The sequence below is a fragment of the Paramisgurnus dabryanus genome, chromosome 8 (genome assembly GCF_030506205.2).
Source record: "Paramisgurnus dabryanus chromosome 8, PD_genome_1.1, whole genome shotgun sequence".
Taxonomy (NCBI): Eukaryota; Metazoa; Chordata; class Actinopteri; order Cypriniformes; family Cobitidae; genus Paramisgurnus; species Paramisgurnus dabryanus.
This window is the reverse complement of record NC_133344.1, coordinates 34,682,659-34,699,320: the sequence shown is the minus strand read 5'-3', so window position 1 is coordinate 34,699,320 and position 16,662 is coordinate 34,682,659. Positions and strand designations below refer to the sequence as shown.

General features: G+C 41.1%; 1 protein-coding gene across 4 annotated transcripts in view; it reads left to right on the top strand.

The window, feature by feature from the left end:
• The window catches only part of fndc3a (fibronectin type III domain containing 3A), an 82,604-nt gene that overhangs the window by 7,734 nt on the left and 58,208 nt on the right, over positions 1-16,662 (top strand). For 2 of the 4 annotated variants that reach the window (XM_065281642.1, XM_065281639.1), the window contains exon 2: positions 4,460-4,622. In XM_065281642.1, the coding sequence (XP_065137714.1) occupies positions 4,500-4,622 (123 nt within the window). In that variant the 5' untranslated portion in view covers positions 4,460-4,499. Of the gene's footprint in view, positions 1-4,459; positions 4,623-13,896; positions 14,388-14,688; positions 14,908-16,662 lie in introns of those variants that run through there. The other 2 variants (XM_065281643.2, XM_065281640.2) reach the window with 2 other exon arrangements.

The following is a 16,662-nucleotide window of genomic DNA, read 5'->3' as shown; positions in this document are numbered from 1 at the left end:
CATTTAAATTCGTTTCGGAGCATGTGCCGACGTGGCAGCGAAGAACTGACGCATTTTTATTCATCTGCTGTACAGAAGCCAGGCAAGGGTCAAACAGTCGCCAAATAAAGCAAGCAGTCTAAAATAAACTCTTTTTTTGCTTGCGCACAATTCTAAAAAAAGCATCTATTGTTTAAGAGTAGCTGTTGGTGTTTGACGTCCCACACAACCACGACTGACCCTGACAGGATGAATACATTTAAATAAATTGCTTGACTGTTATAGCTAAGTCATAAGTTAGTCAGTGGAAATACTTGCCTCCCCCATAAAGTTTGGAAAGTTGAAAATAACTCAGGCCATATGTTGTGATCGTTGAGTGTGTGAGGTTAACAATGACCCTGCGAATCTTTTTTTTTTTGTTAATAAAGTAACAAGTTTTACTAACAGTGTTCATCTGTAGTGATTTACAGGGATATAAATATGTGTGTGAAGTAGGGGTGTGCCGGTTTCAGAATTGGTGATGACGGTTATGACGGGAGTCAAATGTGACGGTTCGTCACATAACAGTCAGTGGGGGGCGTTTTGCTCGTTTAAATGCTCGTGGATTGACGGGAAACTGTCATTTTACCATAAAATCATGAATGTGATGCCAAGTGTGTTTTAAACAGTAATAACTTTGAACAATTTAACAGAAAGCAATGAAATATTTCAAAAAAACACACTGTTGCCAGAAGACTGCGCTGTCACTCTCTGCCCAGCATAAATTAATCCTCTATCTATCATCTATTTTAATAATCTTCGGAGAAACATATTTGTGCATTGGGCTTTTTATGTCTGTAATTGTGTCTATATCTGTCATTACACGGACCAGAACAGCATGTGGATTAAAAGCGTATTGATGAGGTTTTGCTCATAAATGCAGGTAAAAGAAAGTAATATGAACTTGAGATTATTAAACGCAGCCGGTGTAAAAGCACAATGGCCACGCGCAGCAAACGCTCTCCGCAGACGCGCTGCACAGTGCTCACCCGGCGTTTGAATAAACTAGACACTGATTAGCTACTTGCTCTACGTTTCTTTAAAATTAACAGCAAGACAACTAGCAGTGAATGTGCGTTGAAGAGAGTTAGTAGATTAGCATGGGAGGATTTGAACTTGAAAAGCGGAGTGTACTGACGCCTTTCCGCGGTTAAAACAACATTCCTTCTCATGGTCATTCATGTTTATTTGATGCTATAAATTAACTAGAAGGAAGAGATGATTTGAAAGGTGAGACTTTGTTTAATATGTTTAATCTCAAAAGTAACCGAAAAGTAACCTGGTCTGTCCTGTATGTCAGCGCGTTGTCAGTGTCTGCTCCGCTCTGTATTTTTCACTGCGTGAGAACGTGAGGGGGCGTGTAACACAGACTGTTAACAGTTGTTTTTAATTAGTATTTAAAAATTCTTTATGATAAAAAATGTTTTAAAAAATATTTTAATAACACGGTTTTGGCGGTTATAATATTCTAATGACGGTGTTCAACTATAACCGTCGGTCTCACGGTTATATAATGACCGTCACACCCCTAGTGTGAAGATCATGACAGCATTTTTATTTTTTGGTGAACTGTCCCTTTAAATTGCTACCACAGCATATTGTGAATGGTTGCCAGGTTGTTGCTATAGTAGGTTGTTCTGGGGTTTTCTAGGGATGGTTGCAGGCGGAGTGCACGATATCTGAGAAACACTTTGAAAAAGGGAGTCGGGGTGACTACCAAAACACACGTGTAGCCAATCAACAGTAAGGGGTGTGTCTACTAACCGACATCGTTGCGTACGTGTGGGGCGGGTCTATCAACAGAAGGTCCAGATTCTATTGGGGTTCAAGTTCAACATTGGCTTTCAGAGATCATGCCCCTCCAGCTTTAATCTCGGCCCATACTAAAAGAGTCCGGTCCAGAAACTGCCATATTCTGGTATCAGTGTGTGATTTTTTTCTTTTGTAGCGCAGTTGGTAGAGGTTTGATTTAGCAGGTCATGATCGTAGGTTTGATTCCTAGACGTATCAATTAAATGTATTGCATGAATGCATTGCCAAAGAATCTTCGGATAGAAGTATTATGCATTAACATTTAAAGGAAAATGTAATGTAATAGTCATCATTATTGCAATTTAAGTCAGATTTTTGTTCTTTTTGTACGAAAAGATTTGTTATTCTGTTTAAAAGATAAGAAAAGTAAGAGCCCCCCCTTATAAGCTTAATAAGTTAAAGGTCAGTGAGTTAACCTAACGGTACGTTCCAGTGATGCGCGGGTCAATGTTTAAACAGCCGCACCCGACCGACGTTTTCAACTAACCCATCCGCAACAAAATAAAAAATAAATAGTGTAACCGACCCGCTCCCTGGCCCGCATTTTTAAAAGTAGTAATTGTTTAATATAGTTAACTGGCATCTTTATTTCAAACGACCCGCCCGACCACAACCCAAATATCATTACAACTATTTTTGGATGACTCGTAACCGCGGGTGACCGCAGGCACCAGCTCATTTCGGATCAACCCGCACATCACTGGTACATTCACACTGGGCATAACGCTTCTCATTTACTTTGAATGGGTGACGTCTAGGGCTGCACGATGTGAGGAAAAGTTGCGATGTACTGTGACATTGTTTAATGTTGCGATGACGATGTGAGTTGCGATAAATATTTTATATTTTTTTCATGTTTTAGGGGCCATTGACATGTCACGCCTAATAACGCGTGGAAAACGCTAGACACGTAGGTTATTGTCACATGAACTGCACGTTGCGCTTGTGTCATTCTGAGAAGTTAAAATGTTTTTGAAAAGCCTGGAAAAACGAGCGTGTCGCAACGCGTGCGAGTTGCGACCGCGGCGCTTCCAGAGCGCACATACTGCGCGCCTACATTTGAAATAATGAATTTCAGTGCGCAATAGACGCAATATGTGAATCACCGCTTCCACAGTACCTGTGTTTGCAGCGTCATCTCTCCTAAATCCAAAATAATTCCATGATATGGCTGAAGTGCTGTTCCTTTTCACCACAAGGTCTTCGTCTGACAACACATTTTCCTCACTCTTCTCTCCTTCCTTCGCCATCGTTTTTGCTAACAGGCACAGCGTTGCAACTGACACCTCACAAATCAATCTTAGTGTAGCTGACTTGGGGGTTCCCCTGATTGGCCTAATAACATGAACGCGCAAACATGTCTTCAGGACTAAACGTGATTGGTCAAACGTTTATTACACGCGCTTACTGTTTTCCCTTTATTCATCGCGCATGAGTTCATATCGCGATGACGATGAAAATTCGATGTATCGTTTAGCCCTAGTGACGTCATGCATTGCCGAACTGAAATGTGGATCCATTGGCGTTGCGTCACTGCCATTGCTCGCGACAGAAGTTGTGCCAACGCGTGCGTCAGCCAATCAGATCGCCTTATGCAAATAACCAGACAATTACGTTTATGCAAGACCAGAGAACAGAGGAGCATGTGTTGCGGCCACTGTGATTGGCTGTTGGCCACCCTTCAAACACGCTCTCCGGGTTATGGGCTTGTTCAAGTAGCCCTAAGTATGAGCACAAATAATATTATTTTAAAGGTCATGTTCTTTCTGATCCCACTTTTCAAACTTTAGTTAGCTTGTAATGTTGCTATAATAGCATAAATAAAACCTGCAAAATGATAAAGCTCAAAGTTCACTGCCAGCCGATATATTTTTATTAACAGAATTCACCTTTCAAAGCCTACAGCGAACGGTTGGTTTTGACTACAGCCCTCTACTTCCTGCTTTAATGACGTCAATAAAACAGTTTTTTGACTAAACTCCGCCCAAAGGAATGCGTCAGTCGCCAGCTAAGCTAACGCAAGCTAAGCTGCTATCGAATCCTAACACACTAAACAAACTACACGATCACAACTTGATACGTATTTCTGAAGGAGGGACTTCATAGTACAAGGAAGACATCAGGTGTTTTTAGGACGGTTAAAACAGCGATATAGAGATAAGTAAATTGTGTGAAAAATACCGTGTTTTTTTACATGTGAAACATAAACGCATGTTGTATTGTGCACCGTAAACCCAATCAAAGCTTCAAAAACACAGAAAGAACGGGACCTTGAAAATACTGTGTATGTTTGTCTTACAAAATGCATGACAAAAGAGCTCAAAGCTAAAGAGATCGTTTACCCAAAAATGAAAATTGTGTCACCATTTACTCACCCTCAAGTCGTGTTAAACCTGTTTAAATATTTTGTTCTGCTGAACACAAAGGAAGATGATTAGTAATCATTGTTTGTTAATAAACAGTTTTGGAGCCCCATTTACTTCCAAATGTTCTACAATGGAAGTCAGTGTTGATCCTGCTTGATTAGCAGAACAAAGATATTTAAAACTCGAGAGTGAGTAAATGATGACAAATGGTCTTTAATAATAAATATAAGTTATCGATTAAGCCTATTTTTTTGCAATTGCAGAAGCAAGCAGTGCCTCTTCTATAGTGTGAATGAGGGAGTCATGGCTGACCACACCTCCCCGCTGGAGTCCGGCCAGTTACTCAGCCCAGACATCCCAATACTCACCTCTCCGCCGCCTCCTCAGCACCCGCCCAACATCGTCAATGGAGACGGACCGCAGCAGGTAAGATAAATCATCTACGATCATTCTCACTCACTTCTTTCTTCGCTGCCAAGTCCTTAAGCTATATTCCACATAAAAGCAATTTTCTGCACAGCAGACTGCTGAAATTTTTGCTGACATAATTCCTCATGACGGATCATATGGTTCTGCCGAACCCAGAGACCAAGCTGAGGCACGTCTGTCTGTTTTTATAATCGAGGATGAGCAAGGGCTGAATGATATAGCGGATGGTGTAGTTATGCCTTTATATTATTCAGCGTGCTATTTATTATGCATCAATATATTTGTATTTTATAATCAGACATAAGAAGACATCAGACATATATTTTATAAGAAGAACCCAGCTTTACAGATACGCAGCACTTGTACTTATCAGATGCTATTAGCATTTTTGGAGTATTCTGAATGCTAACAGTGTTAGCGTTCCATCATTGTAGATAGGACTCCCTAGGTGTCGGCATCTGGTCTTGTGACTCTGGATGTGCGTCGTGTCATAGGCCCTGACCTGGCATGGAGAAGTGTGATGGGAGTAAAGGCCATAGAGAGGAGCTGTCCGTTCGCCTCCTCTCCCTGGGGCAGTCACGGAGAGAGTGAGTGGTCATGACAAGGCCAGGTGGCACCGCTGTCACTCTCATGGACATCAGCTGATTTTGCTTAAGTGACCATGACTGCCGTTCCCAAGATAGGAAGTCATAATGCGCGTTCACTTTGTTTATGTCATATATGTTGGCGTGTGTGTTTTTTGGCGAGGCGCAGCTTACTATAAAGTGCAGTCAATAACTTTGCATACAAGTACACTTGTAGCTTTGTTAAATATATTGCACTCATAGTGAAATCTATTTGAGGACATTTTATTCACCCACGTATCTAGGCCTTGCTCTTACACGTCATTGAACAGCTGTTGACCTTGTGGCGGTCACCTGACAAGACCTACCTTATCATCCCTATTAAAGAAGCAAAAAAGGTCTTGCCACACTCCTCTGTTCAAATGTTCAGTTTCATCCCCATGCGTTTGCATCACCTCCTTCCTCATTCATAAAACCACAGGCTGCAAAATAGCACCTTCAGGCCAACTCATTCATTGAAATGACTTTTGCTTTATGTGAACTTTTTGGTGTCAGAATGCATTGAAAAGCAAGATTATGATTCAGTAGCTTTCTTCAGTTTGTGAAAAGGTAGGTGCCATCCATCACGATCCAGATACAGAGGAGATGGCGTGATGGGTTTCTTGACACGTCTCCAACGCAGCCTAAGAATACTAATTCATTTAACTAGTATTAAAAGCCACGGTTACCTCGGTGTTAATTACCACGCATACGTGTGCGCGCCTACGTGTTTGTTTGTGCCCTTGGCATTTCTCTTCATGTGTGGCCTTTTACGCCTACATCTAATCACTGTGGCGCCTCTCCAGGTGTGCATTTGATGTTTGCGACAGAGGGAGCTCAAGGTAAAATTAGTGACTAAGTGACTCCTGGTGTTCGCTGGTCCACGTGTCAGTGGAGATGTGCTTGTGCGTAGTGGTTTGGTAAACAGCCACGGCACGCATGAGAACACGAAAATGACTGCAGGAGCTTTCGACAGACTTAAAGGAGCCAGAAGGATCTGTGGCTCAGGCAGGAGTTACACATCCTGCCGAGAACATGGATGACAGTGTGCAGAGTGGTCTACCCTTCTGTCCTGACCTTTCCCACTGGACTCTTGCTCTTTTCTAAGGGGCCGATCACACCAAACGCGTTTATGGCCGTTTGCAGGCGTCTTTTTTGAATGATTTTCTATGGGTAGTGAGCGTTATGCGCGCTGAGTTTTTTGCTGCCTGCCGCACAGCGCTTTTTGAAGGTGCGCTCAGAGTGGAAAAGCGCCCGACGTCATTCGCGTTCTTTCATTGTCCAATCGAATGAGGGGAGAGGTGGGGCTTCCGTTGTGTTGACAGAAGTTTACAGTTGTTTTGAACAAACTGCACTAACTAAACTCTTTTTTTTGTGTGTGTTTGTGCACCTCTCACCCTCGATCAAGAACAGAGCAAGCTCCTCTTTTTAAATTCGCCATTAAACGGAAGTAGCGTTTTTTTTTCGTGCTGACGTATAACCGAGTGAAACGGCTTTTGAAATTAAATAAGGCAGGGCTGGATTTGAATTCGTACATCGTGAACTGATTGGATCGTTCGAAGTTGGGTTGTGTTGTTAATCGCGGCGATCTTTTCCCGGACCCCGCCCATCTGCTATACCATATAACCGGAAGTGAAGAGAAATCGTTTTGAGTAGGGGAGAAGATTTATGTTTTGGATTAAAGATTATGAGGGCACATTTTTTTTTGTTTTAAATACAAGATAAGTAATTTGTAAAAAAATACCTCAATATTCCAAAACAAATGACAGTTTTTCATTTTATTTTCATGGCGTCTTTAAAGTAAAAAGAGTAATCACGTTTCAATATTTGACTGATAGGATTGCCTATCAATATAAAAATTAGGGATGGGCACGAATATTCGATCTGCAATAATAATTCGAATTAAAAAAATGCTATTCGAATGACTTATTTCATGCTTTTTCACTTCATCTATACTGTCTTTTACAGACTTTAATGTAAAATATACATGAAAATTTATTTGTATGTATTTCTGATTGTTTGGCATTTCAGATTGCAGACGAATTTAAGGATTTAGTTTTAACTCCGGGTTGTCCAGCTTACGTTATTTGTAAAATAATGTTAAATTCAGATATTCTTTTTAGAGCCGTCTGTTGTTTTTACCGGAAAACCACGACGGAGAAGAGTTTTCTCCACAGCCCGGCATTATTATAGTCAGAAGAACAGGCTTTCACCGGAGCAGGTAGACTAAATTTGGTTGTCTTTCTTCACAAAAATATGTCAAACTAAACAGAGAAGATATTCATATGCCGACCGAGCAGTCTGTTATGAAGTATATGTTTTTTAGTTCGCTCCGGGTTCTTGCTTGGTGTTTTGAGTCTGTTTACATGATGATAGTGTACTTTGTCAAGTCCCCAAACTTTAAACTTCACTTGGGTTTTGGTATTATATTTGGTATAATATAATTTCTGTAAGATCAAAATGTACTGAATTCGTACTAACGACCGACTTGAAACTATTTGACTCAGACTTCGTTCCGCGCGGGTTTTAACACCATTTTTATGTAGGCTATTTTTTTAAGAAGAATTATAAAAATATATATTTTTACAATGTTTTCAACTTAAAAATACACACATACATACATATATACAGAATATAGGCTTAGCTTGTTGAGGATATTTCCCAATTAATAAGCCTTCTGTAAAATTGTGACAAAATGAAAAATACAAAACACGTATGTCTTAATTAACGTAATTTAAATAAACGAATATTCGTTCTTTATGAGCTTAAATATTTGAATATTAAATTACTGGAAAATGCCCATCCCTAATAAAAATGCGCCTTGCGTTTCCAAGGGTTTAAAACGTGTTTTGTGTGATTGGCCCCTTAAACTGTTTCTTCCCTTGTTCTTTGTGCCACCCCGGATTTGTACTGAACCGCAATTGCAAGGGATGCTAAATCAGTGTGCCTTCCTCCTGAAACAAAAAAAACGCTACAGCTATTTAATTAAAAATGAAATATGTGCATAATAATTAGCAGTTTCTACTTATTTATGCAAGGCGACTTACGGTGCATTTAAAGGGATAGTTCGGCCAGAAACGATATTAAACCCATGATTTACTCACCCCCAAGCTGTCCGAGTTGCATATGTCCATCGTTTTTCAGACAAACACATTTTCAGATATTTTAGAAAATATTTTAGATCTTTCAGTTGATTAAATGTAATGTTACGGGGTCCACCCATAGTCCACGACCTTCAAGTCCAAAAAAAGTGCGTCCATCCTTCACAAATTAAATCCAAACGGCTCCAGGATGATAAACAAAGGTCTTCTGAGGGTAATCCGCGCGGTGTTGTTGTAGAAAAACTTTATTAACGAAAATAAATACCTTCCGGTAGTGCTGCCATCTTAGTCGCGTCCGCATTCAGGATGAGTGCCCCCGCCCTCCGAATTTGACATATGTCACTAAGAAAAGTGCGTACGCTAATACTCTCTCCTGAATACAGAGGAGTCTAAGATGGCGGCGCTACCGGAAGGTATTTATTTTCATTAATAAAGTTTTAAATATGGATATTTCTACAACAACACCGCGCGGATTACCCTCAGAAGACCTTTGTTTATCATCCTGGAGCCGTTTGGATTTAATTTGTGAAGGATGGACGCACTTTTTTTTGGACTTGAAGGTCGTGGACTATGGGTGGACCCCGTAACATTACATTTAATCAACTGAAAGATCTAAAATATTTTCTAAAATATCTGAAAATGTGTTTGTCTGAAAAACGATGGACATATGCAACTCGGACAGCTTGGGGGTGAGTAAATCATGGGTTTAATATCAATTTTGGCCGAACTATCCCTTTTAAGCTCAAATCAAATCCATTACCTCCGCACTACTAATGTGGTGCTGTACCAGTTGAGTTACACTTAAGTGCACAGTTATTGTATGACTCTATCAACTTAAGAATATTTCACATTGTTCGATAAAATCTAACGGGCCTTATTTTTTGTAATTGTTTTTATGAAAGTTTTATAAAACTTTAAGGCCTGGGCAGTGGTCAGTACGCTTTGAGAAGATAAAGGTGATATGCAAACTGGACCTTTCAAACAGTTAAAACAGCAGGACTCAATAGAACAGAAAAATAGGATCTTCATTCATGTACTCCTGGATGCTGTCTTAGTGTGATTGGCATGATATGAGACCGTCCCTCCTTCTATGTTGATTATCGGCCCTCCTAAGTTCGTAAAATGCCAATCTCCAATCAGGCCATCTCCGTTTCTTCTCTCTACTCCCTGTGGACTGCCTGACTGGTTATCTGTGGTACAACCAGGATAAGATGAATCAGACCTTGTTTATCATTACTTACCTAATAGCCCAGGTGCCCAGCTGTTCTCTTCTTTGTAAAGATCTGGTGAAACCTCACGTCCCCCATCCTCCGGCAAAGCTCTGCCTGTAAGCACTGACGTCTGCTCTTTTATGCTTTCATTTATTTGCCTTTCCTCCCTTGTTTCTGGGTTTTATATGGTCTTCAAACAGTTTGGTTTTTTATGTGCACAAAGCTTTTTGAAGCAACAGTCTGGCTTACCTTAAGAGCAAGACTCTAGGCAGGGTAGAATAGACTTCTCTGCAGGAAGTCTAAGCTGAATAAGAACAGGGTGCTGTTAGTCGTGCTGAAAGGCCCCTTGTATAAATGGCCCTAAATCGACCAGAAAGCAGTGATATGTTTTTGATTTACTCTTTCTTTGATCTGGTACACTCTTTCTTGTTAACGTTGTACTCGGAAGGAAAACTAAACCAAAAGGTAGAAGCTAAAGCCAGTCATATGGCTCATCATGCGACCTCTATGCAATAAATGCTATGCCGTCATATATTGATTATGCTGATTTGTTTAACATGTAAAGTGATTATGAAGAATTGAACCAAACCTTTAAATTTAAAATTGGATTTCTTGCAAAGTCTGACCTGATAACTCAAGTTATAAATCATTAATACTTACCCTCATGAATTTGGGAAAAGGATAGTCTTGGGAAAAGGGTACCTTGAAAAGTGATTTTGTTACGTACTTGCTCAAAAACTAATTTTCATTTTAAGCAAAATGGTTACGGAATGCAGCTTTAAGTTTGAGTAATATAAAACCATGTATATGTTAATAAGTGACATTTCAACACTGGTCCCAAAACTCTGGCCGAAGCAACAGGTTACCCGAATAAGATGAAAACCTTAAGTTTCTCTGTCGCAATACCAAACAAAAAAATCGAAACTGATCCAACAGATGTGCTCTCTCTTGTGGACATGCTGAGTCTGTCTGATGCATTTTGTGGAGTTTTAGATGATCCAATTATTATAGTATGATTCACTGCAATGTATTGAATCGTGAGGTATCTTGCAATACCCTAAACGCAATATTGTTTATGAATGCATTAGTCTACCTCATTAAACGCCTTTTTGATGCCTCCTCCACAAAGAAATGACTCCCACCATGTTGTGGATAATGAGACTCTTCTTTTCGAGTGAGTCAGTCGGGTGACTGCGCCACCCCCCCCCCACTTAACGGCAACCATACGTGACGAACTAGACAGCGGACACACAGCTGGGCCTAGGGCCACAGTCGGGGGTGGATTCATGTGTCGTGCCTGTGATACCACACCGTGCCTGAGTTACGGCTGTTCATCCAACTGTGCCCTCTGAAACCATAAAATGGCTGAACCGAACATTAATCTTTCCCTTTGTCCCCCCCCACACACGTTACTCCTTGTGCTCATTGGTGATCTAAGCAATGTTTCCATAGCAATGAGTTTCTGTCTCTCTCCCTCTCTCTCTCTCTCTCTTGTGGGTTTCTCACTTATCACCTAATAGGAGAGAAAATGGACAATTCTCAGTAGGGATGACAAAGTCATCTCAAGTAACTGTCTTCCATTCACCGATGTGGAGCAGAATTCTCACTGTTGTCAGGGGCATCATGTAAAAAGGGTTTGATCAATAAGGCGAGGTTGCTTTCCCATAATGGCTCTCGGCAATGCTGAACCTTTCCTATTCACCTTTAGTTCAGGCTCTCCTATACAGTGTGACACAAAATACAAATTGAAAGCGGCGGCCCGACTTTGATGTTAGCAGGCTTTGTATTGGGGGCGCATTTTCTTTGTAGTCGCTCCAAGAATTAGGTTGGCTTTACGGCATATCTTGTCGAAAAGGTTTTTGCCTCATATTGACTTTCATAGAATTTTGTGTGTGCATTTTTCTTCACCTATATATGGTGATTTTTTTTTTTTGTAAGCAGTTTCATTGTAGAGGGATCACTTTTAAATTACTTAAAAGTTTTTAGTTTATTTGCATTGAGTTCCCCACTAACACCTTTTATCAAGTTGATAATGTTTTTTAGGAGTCTCTTTGTGGCAATAGAGGTGAGAGAATAAAGAGTGAGCACTAATTGCCATTTTGGACCAACAGCCCCACCCATCTTTACCAAAAGTGCTTTTGGGAGAACCATCATCCCCAGGAAGCACCAGTGATGATGATTTTATGGGGCTCTAATAAATGCTGATAATAGTGACATTGTGACTGCAAAGGTCTCTTAATTTCCTACAGTTATGCAATGCACCCTAGTTTAGTTTTTTCTTCTTTCTAGCTCCAATTGTAAGAATATTCTACTTTGTGAAATGATTGCAGATCATCACTTCAATACAAACACTTTGACCTCATAAAAAGTGTTGTAGATTGATTCACCAGAATCTCACTATATTGCTAGTGGGCATGATGATGAGCAGTGAGAACATTTTTGCAGAAAAAATGTAAAGCATCAATTGCCGAATAATTCTGCATAAAACTGCAATTGCATCGGGCATGAAGCACATAAAGAAGTACGCCACCAGATCTTGCCTGGAATGCACCGTTCGTCATACATAACACAAATGCAGTTGTGTGACTGACAAGTCATTTACCTGAGGCTACGTGAGTTTGTGTCATTTTGGGTCTCATTCATTTTGAATTGCCCAGATATCCGCAGGATCTTTCTTCAACGTCACATACTGTTTCCTGTCAGCTCAGCTGCTGTGCCACGTTGTCACACGGTAAACAATTAAAGAGGAACAAATAGTGAGGAACCTGAGCCCTGACTCATCGGAGGAGACGTCAATTTCTAACAGCCGCGAACACAACGGCAGTGCTGGCCCATCTCCAGGGTAATAAAGCCAACGCTAACCACTGTAGCTGTGTTTGCTAATCACTCTCGCTTTCCTTCCTTTCTCATGGCCTTGTGCCTAAACCCGGCAAGTTCAGCTCGTCCGTGACGCATAAGAGCAACAGTGTTTCCATTTCTAATCTTTACTCATGCAAATCATTGTCATTCAACCACCTGGATTCTAAATCTCTTATCTTTGACATTTTACTACCTGAATTTATAGTCCTAACATATTAAAATAATTGGCCACCAGTTTTGCTAAATGTGTACCTACGTGAATAGATAAAAAATGTTTTAAAGGGCAGCTATACCAGGTATGTGTCAGGATGATGGACGACATTGACCCAGCAGTTGATTTACCATGCTAACAATATTGTGCGTGTCTACGCTGGTAGTGAGCGTGTATTACAATGCATACTTGCAGTGTAGAGGTTTATTATGAGAATGTCAGCACTAGAAACCTGAAATTCATCCATTTTAAAGCATCATAACATCTATTTTGTTACAAATGTTGTGTCGTAATTTGAATCGTTTACTGTAAGGATACTTGTTTTTTACAACTTGACCTTACCCTAAGATGAGCAACAAGTTGTTCAGAGAACCGTTCGAGTAGTTGATTCTGAAAATGTGTACTTTTTACACATCTACAGTGCATTTATTTTGGCTTTTAAGAAAGCAAATCTTTTGTTTAGAGTGCCTTGGAGTGTATCATTCAGGAAAGGTATGTGAGAACTGCTAAATATAGTACCATATCTGCTTTGTGACTAGCAGCGTATGAAAGAATATATGCTGCCTCAGGGCTTTCCCATCATGAGAGGCGTTTTCCTAACCCGGGAACTTGCTTTTCATGTTTTCTGTATTTTGAGAAATGTCAAAGAAACTCGAGTATTCAGCTTTCGCCCTCTTTTCAGCTTGGTGAATTATACAGTACAGGCTTAACTTTATATCCATATTTTCCTGGTAGGTTCATTTTTCCTGGCTTGTCACTGCTGTTTATGTATCTGACTTTCACACCTTCCTTCCATCTCTCCTGCGGAGACACACTGCTTTAATAAATTCAAATGCTTGATTTACCTAAATCTCATCCTATACACCAATGATAGTGTTAACAGTACCACCATCGTTCTGTGAATGAAGGATAGAAAAAACAAGACACAGAGGTGGGAGGGAGGATTTGCGCGAGTGTCAGTCAGCGAACAAGCATGTGTCGCTCGACACTGTCGTCGTCAAAGCAAAACAAAGGAGTCCATGATAACTTGAAGAGCCCTATCATTGGTTTTAATTGCTAGATCAATGCCAGCCTAATACTTGGCTGTGCTCTGAAAGTGCGTGTTACAATTTGAATGACATCCATATTTGCTTGCGCTCACCACAAAGCAGACAGTCACGAGTCAACGCCGGTACAACACAGAGGGAGAGGTGCGAATTACAAACCCTCGGAGGAAAGAGCAATTGCGTCCACTCGTCTGCGGCCTTCCTCCCTCGCTTCTTTTCCTTCTTCTCCTCCCCCCGTGAGTGGAACGCCAGCGATTAGCTGTCCACCTCATTGGTGGTGCGCTGCGGACATTGCCAGGGCTTATTTGTTGAAGAGGTTGCCGTGGAGACTGGCTGTGGTGGTGAGGGAGAGTTGGAGCCGGGAAGAGAGAAACGAGAGCGAGAGAGTCATCCATCTACTGCAGAGAGAGCCGGAGGAGAGATAACAAAAAGAGAGAGCGCAAACATGGGCTACGCTCCTGTTATCTTGTGAACGCCTTCCAGCGAGTGCACTTAGGCGAGACCTCCGTCCTTCCACCCACCCGGGGTTCGCTCAAAAGGGGGTGAAGAGTTCACTCGGGCCCCCATGTGTCGAACGCAACGTGCTGCACCTCCAGTCTCATGAGCACCGGGTGAAAGCCAGAGAAGGGTGGCTTGGACCCCCCGAGCGCTGGGAGGGTACCAGATTCCATAAAGAAATAATCCAGCCTGTTGAAGCAGCTGTGGCTGGTTAAGAGGGAGATGCGGGCTACAGTAAGTCAAGATATTGTCTTTTTTCACACTTACATGTGTTTACACAAACTGCATGCTGCCAGGGACAGGGAACCTGGAGATGTGTCAGTAATGCAGTGTGAGAAAGATGGAGGGCTGTGTCAAAACGAAAGAAAGAGGTAACCAGCTGTGTTGCAGAATAAAGGAGTGAGGAAGGGTGAGTGGAACAAGTAATTGTGTGCAAGGAAACAACGCAACAGCATGTAGCTGCTTGAACATAATTCAATAAGACCTCCCTCAGCCACCCCCATCAGCGTGTGCACTGTTGCTCATGCATTTCTCTTTGCGGCTGCACATGTGGCTGGGCGAGAGCGCGCTCATGAGTGTGTGTATGTGCGTAGCAGCCGAAAGGATAGCTGGTGAGTCTCAGTGGTACTCATGAATGGGACCAGAGAGTGAGACGGAAATACAGAGGATGGCTGTGTTAGGGGAGACCCGCAGTTGGAGCCTCAAGCCGTGGGAGTTCAGGCGCTATCATTGCGACTTCCATCACAAATCTGAGGTAAATGAAAAGCCCTCGCTGACAAATTTATATTCAACATGATGCATGCCGGAAGAGAGCATCTAGTGCTTGTTTGCCTTTCGTTAATGATACTCACTGTTTGCTAGTCTGTTAAATAAATAAATGGTCCTTATGGTTTCCTAATTCTGGAAGGATAACAGTGTCAGTTTTAAGTACTAGATTTGTGGTTGAGATTGTGGTCCTTGTGTTCAGTCGGTTTCTACCTCCGGATGGGCTGTCAGCTCTTAACCCACAGCTCAGGCGGGAGCCACATGTTCCTGTTGTTTTTGGCATGGTACATTATTTTCACGGGTTGTGCTCCGGTTCAACTCTTTTGAGAACAAATTCACAGTGCTGCTTAATAGTGGCGTCTGAGAAATCAAATGCATTGGTCTTTTGACATTAGTCTGTTTGATCTAACAATATTTATTTCATTCATGCGAAGTAGTTTTGGTATATTATGGTCACCATCAATGTTGTTCTCAAAGTCAAAATTTTATAGTTATTTGTCTGTTAGAACAACAAATACTGACTTTTCAACTAGTGTGATGTTTTTATGTGCGCTGATTCTTACTATTTTTCAACCTGTTGACTGATGGAAACACTTTCAATTCTGCTGGGTTATTGGACAGAACACATGTTGGGTTAATCAATAAACCTATGCTTGGTTGTTTCAATGCAAAGCTGGGTTGTTCCAACACATGGTTGGGTTAACAACAACCCAGCATAGGTTTATTTATAACCCAACATGCCCAATATTTACCCAGCATTGGGTTAAAAATAACCTTCCAGAATCTCAGTATAACATAAAACATGGTTCATCTGCACCCACTTCATTTCATGTGGCCCACTTCATTGTGTATTCACTGATTAAAACCTAAAGAACGCTGATGAAGTGTTCATGTTTTTAAAATCAGCTAGTCAAATGACTTCCTGTTGAAGGCTTTCAGATCAGGACCCCCCTCCTCTGCTGAAACAGATCAGCGCTCCTGCTCATCTCCAAGACAGATGTGTCATCAATAGTACCTTAATAAAACCTCAATGGAAAAGTGACTCGGAGTGATTTCATGGAACAAGTGGTACTCTGATGAGCACCGAACCTGCCTCACTATCCTCATATCAGAGCCATGTCGTGACGTGGGTTTGAACGTCACAGCCAGTGATGTTGTCCTCTCCACTTCACCATCATTCATCCTTGAATGATCTAATGTCAGTGATTTGCACAAGGTTTATTGAACTGTGGGCTGTTGCCTTGCCCTTCTTTGTTGTGCGATATTAAAGTGGGTTCCCTTTTAAAGAGAAGTATTTTTCTAGTGCGTTTATTCTTATTTTTTTTTAAAGATCATTTGGAAGAGAAATCATCACTTTTACCCGCACTTGGTTATGTTTACTTTCACATTTAATTACTTGGCAGACAGATTCTCTTACAAAGCAATTTGAATCACTAATATAGCACAGTTATGCATGTGTGAAAACAGACAGAGCGTTATTAATGAATTTATTTCATCAAGAACGTTTCAGATGCGTATTGAGGATTTGCTTTTCTGATAACCACCTTTTTTCTTCCGTAGTTCTTTATTTAGACTAATATGTATAGATGACAGTAATGCGCGGGTTGATCCAAAATGAGTGTGTGCCTGCTGTCACCCGCGGTTACAAGTCATCCAAAAATATTTTTAATGATATTCTGGTCACGGCCGGTGGGATCGTTTAAAATAAACATGCCATTTAACTATTTAAAAAAAAATACTACTT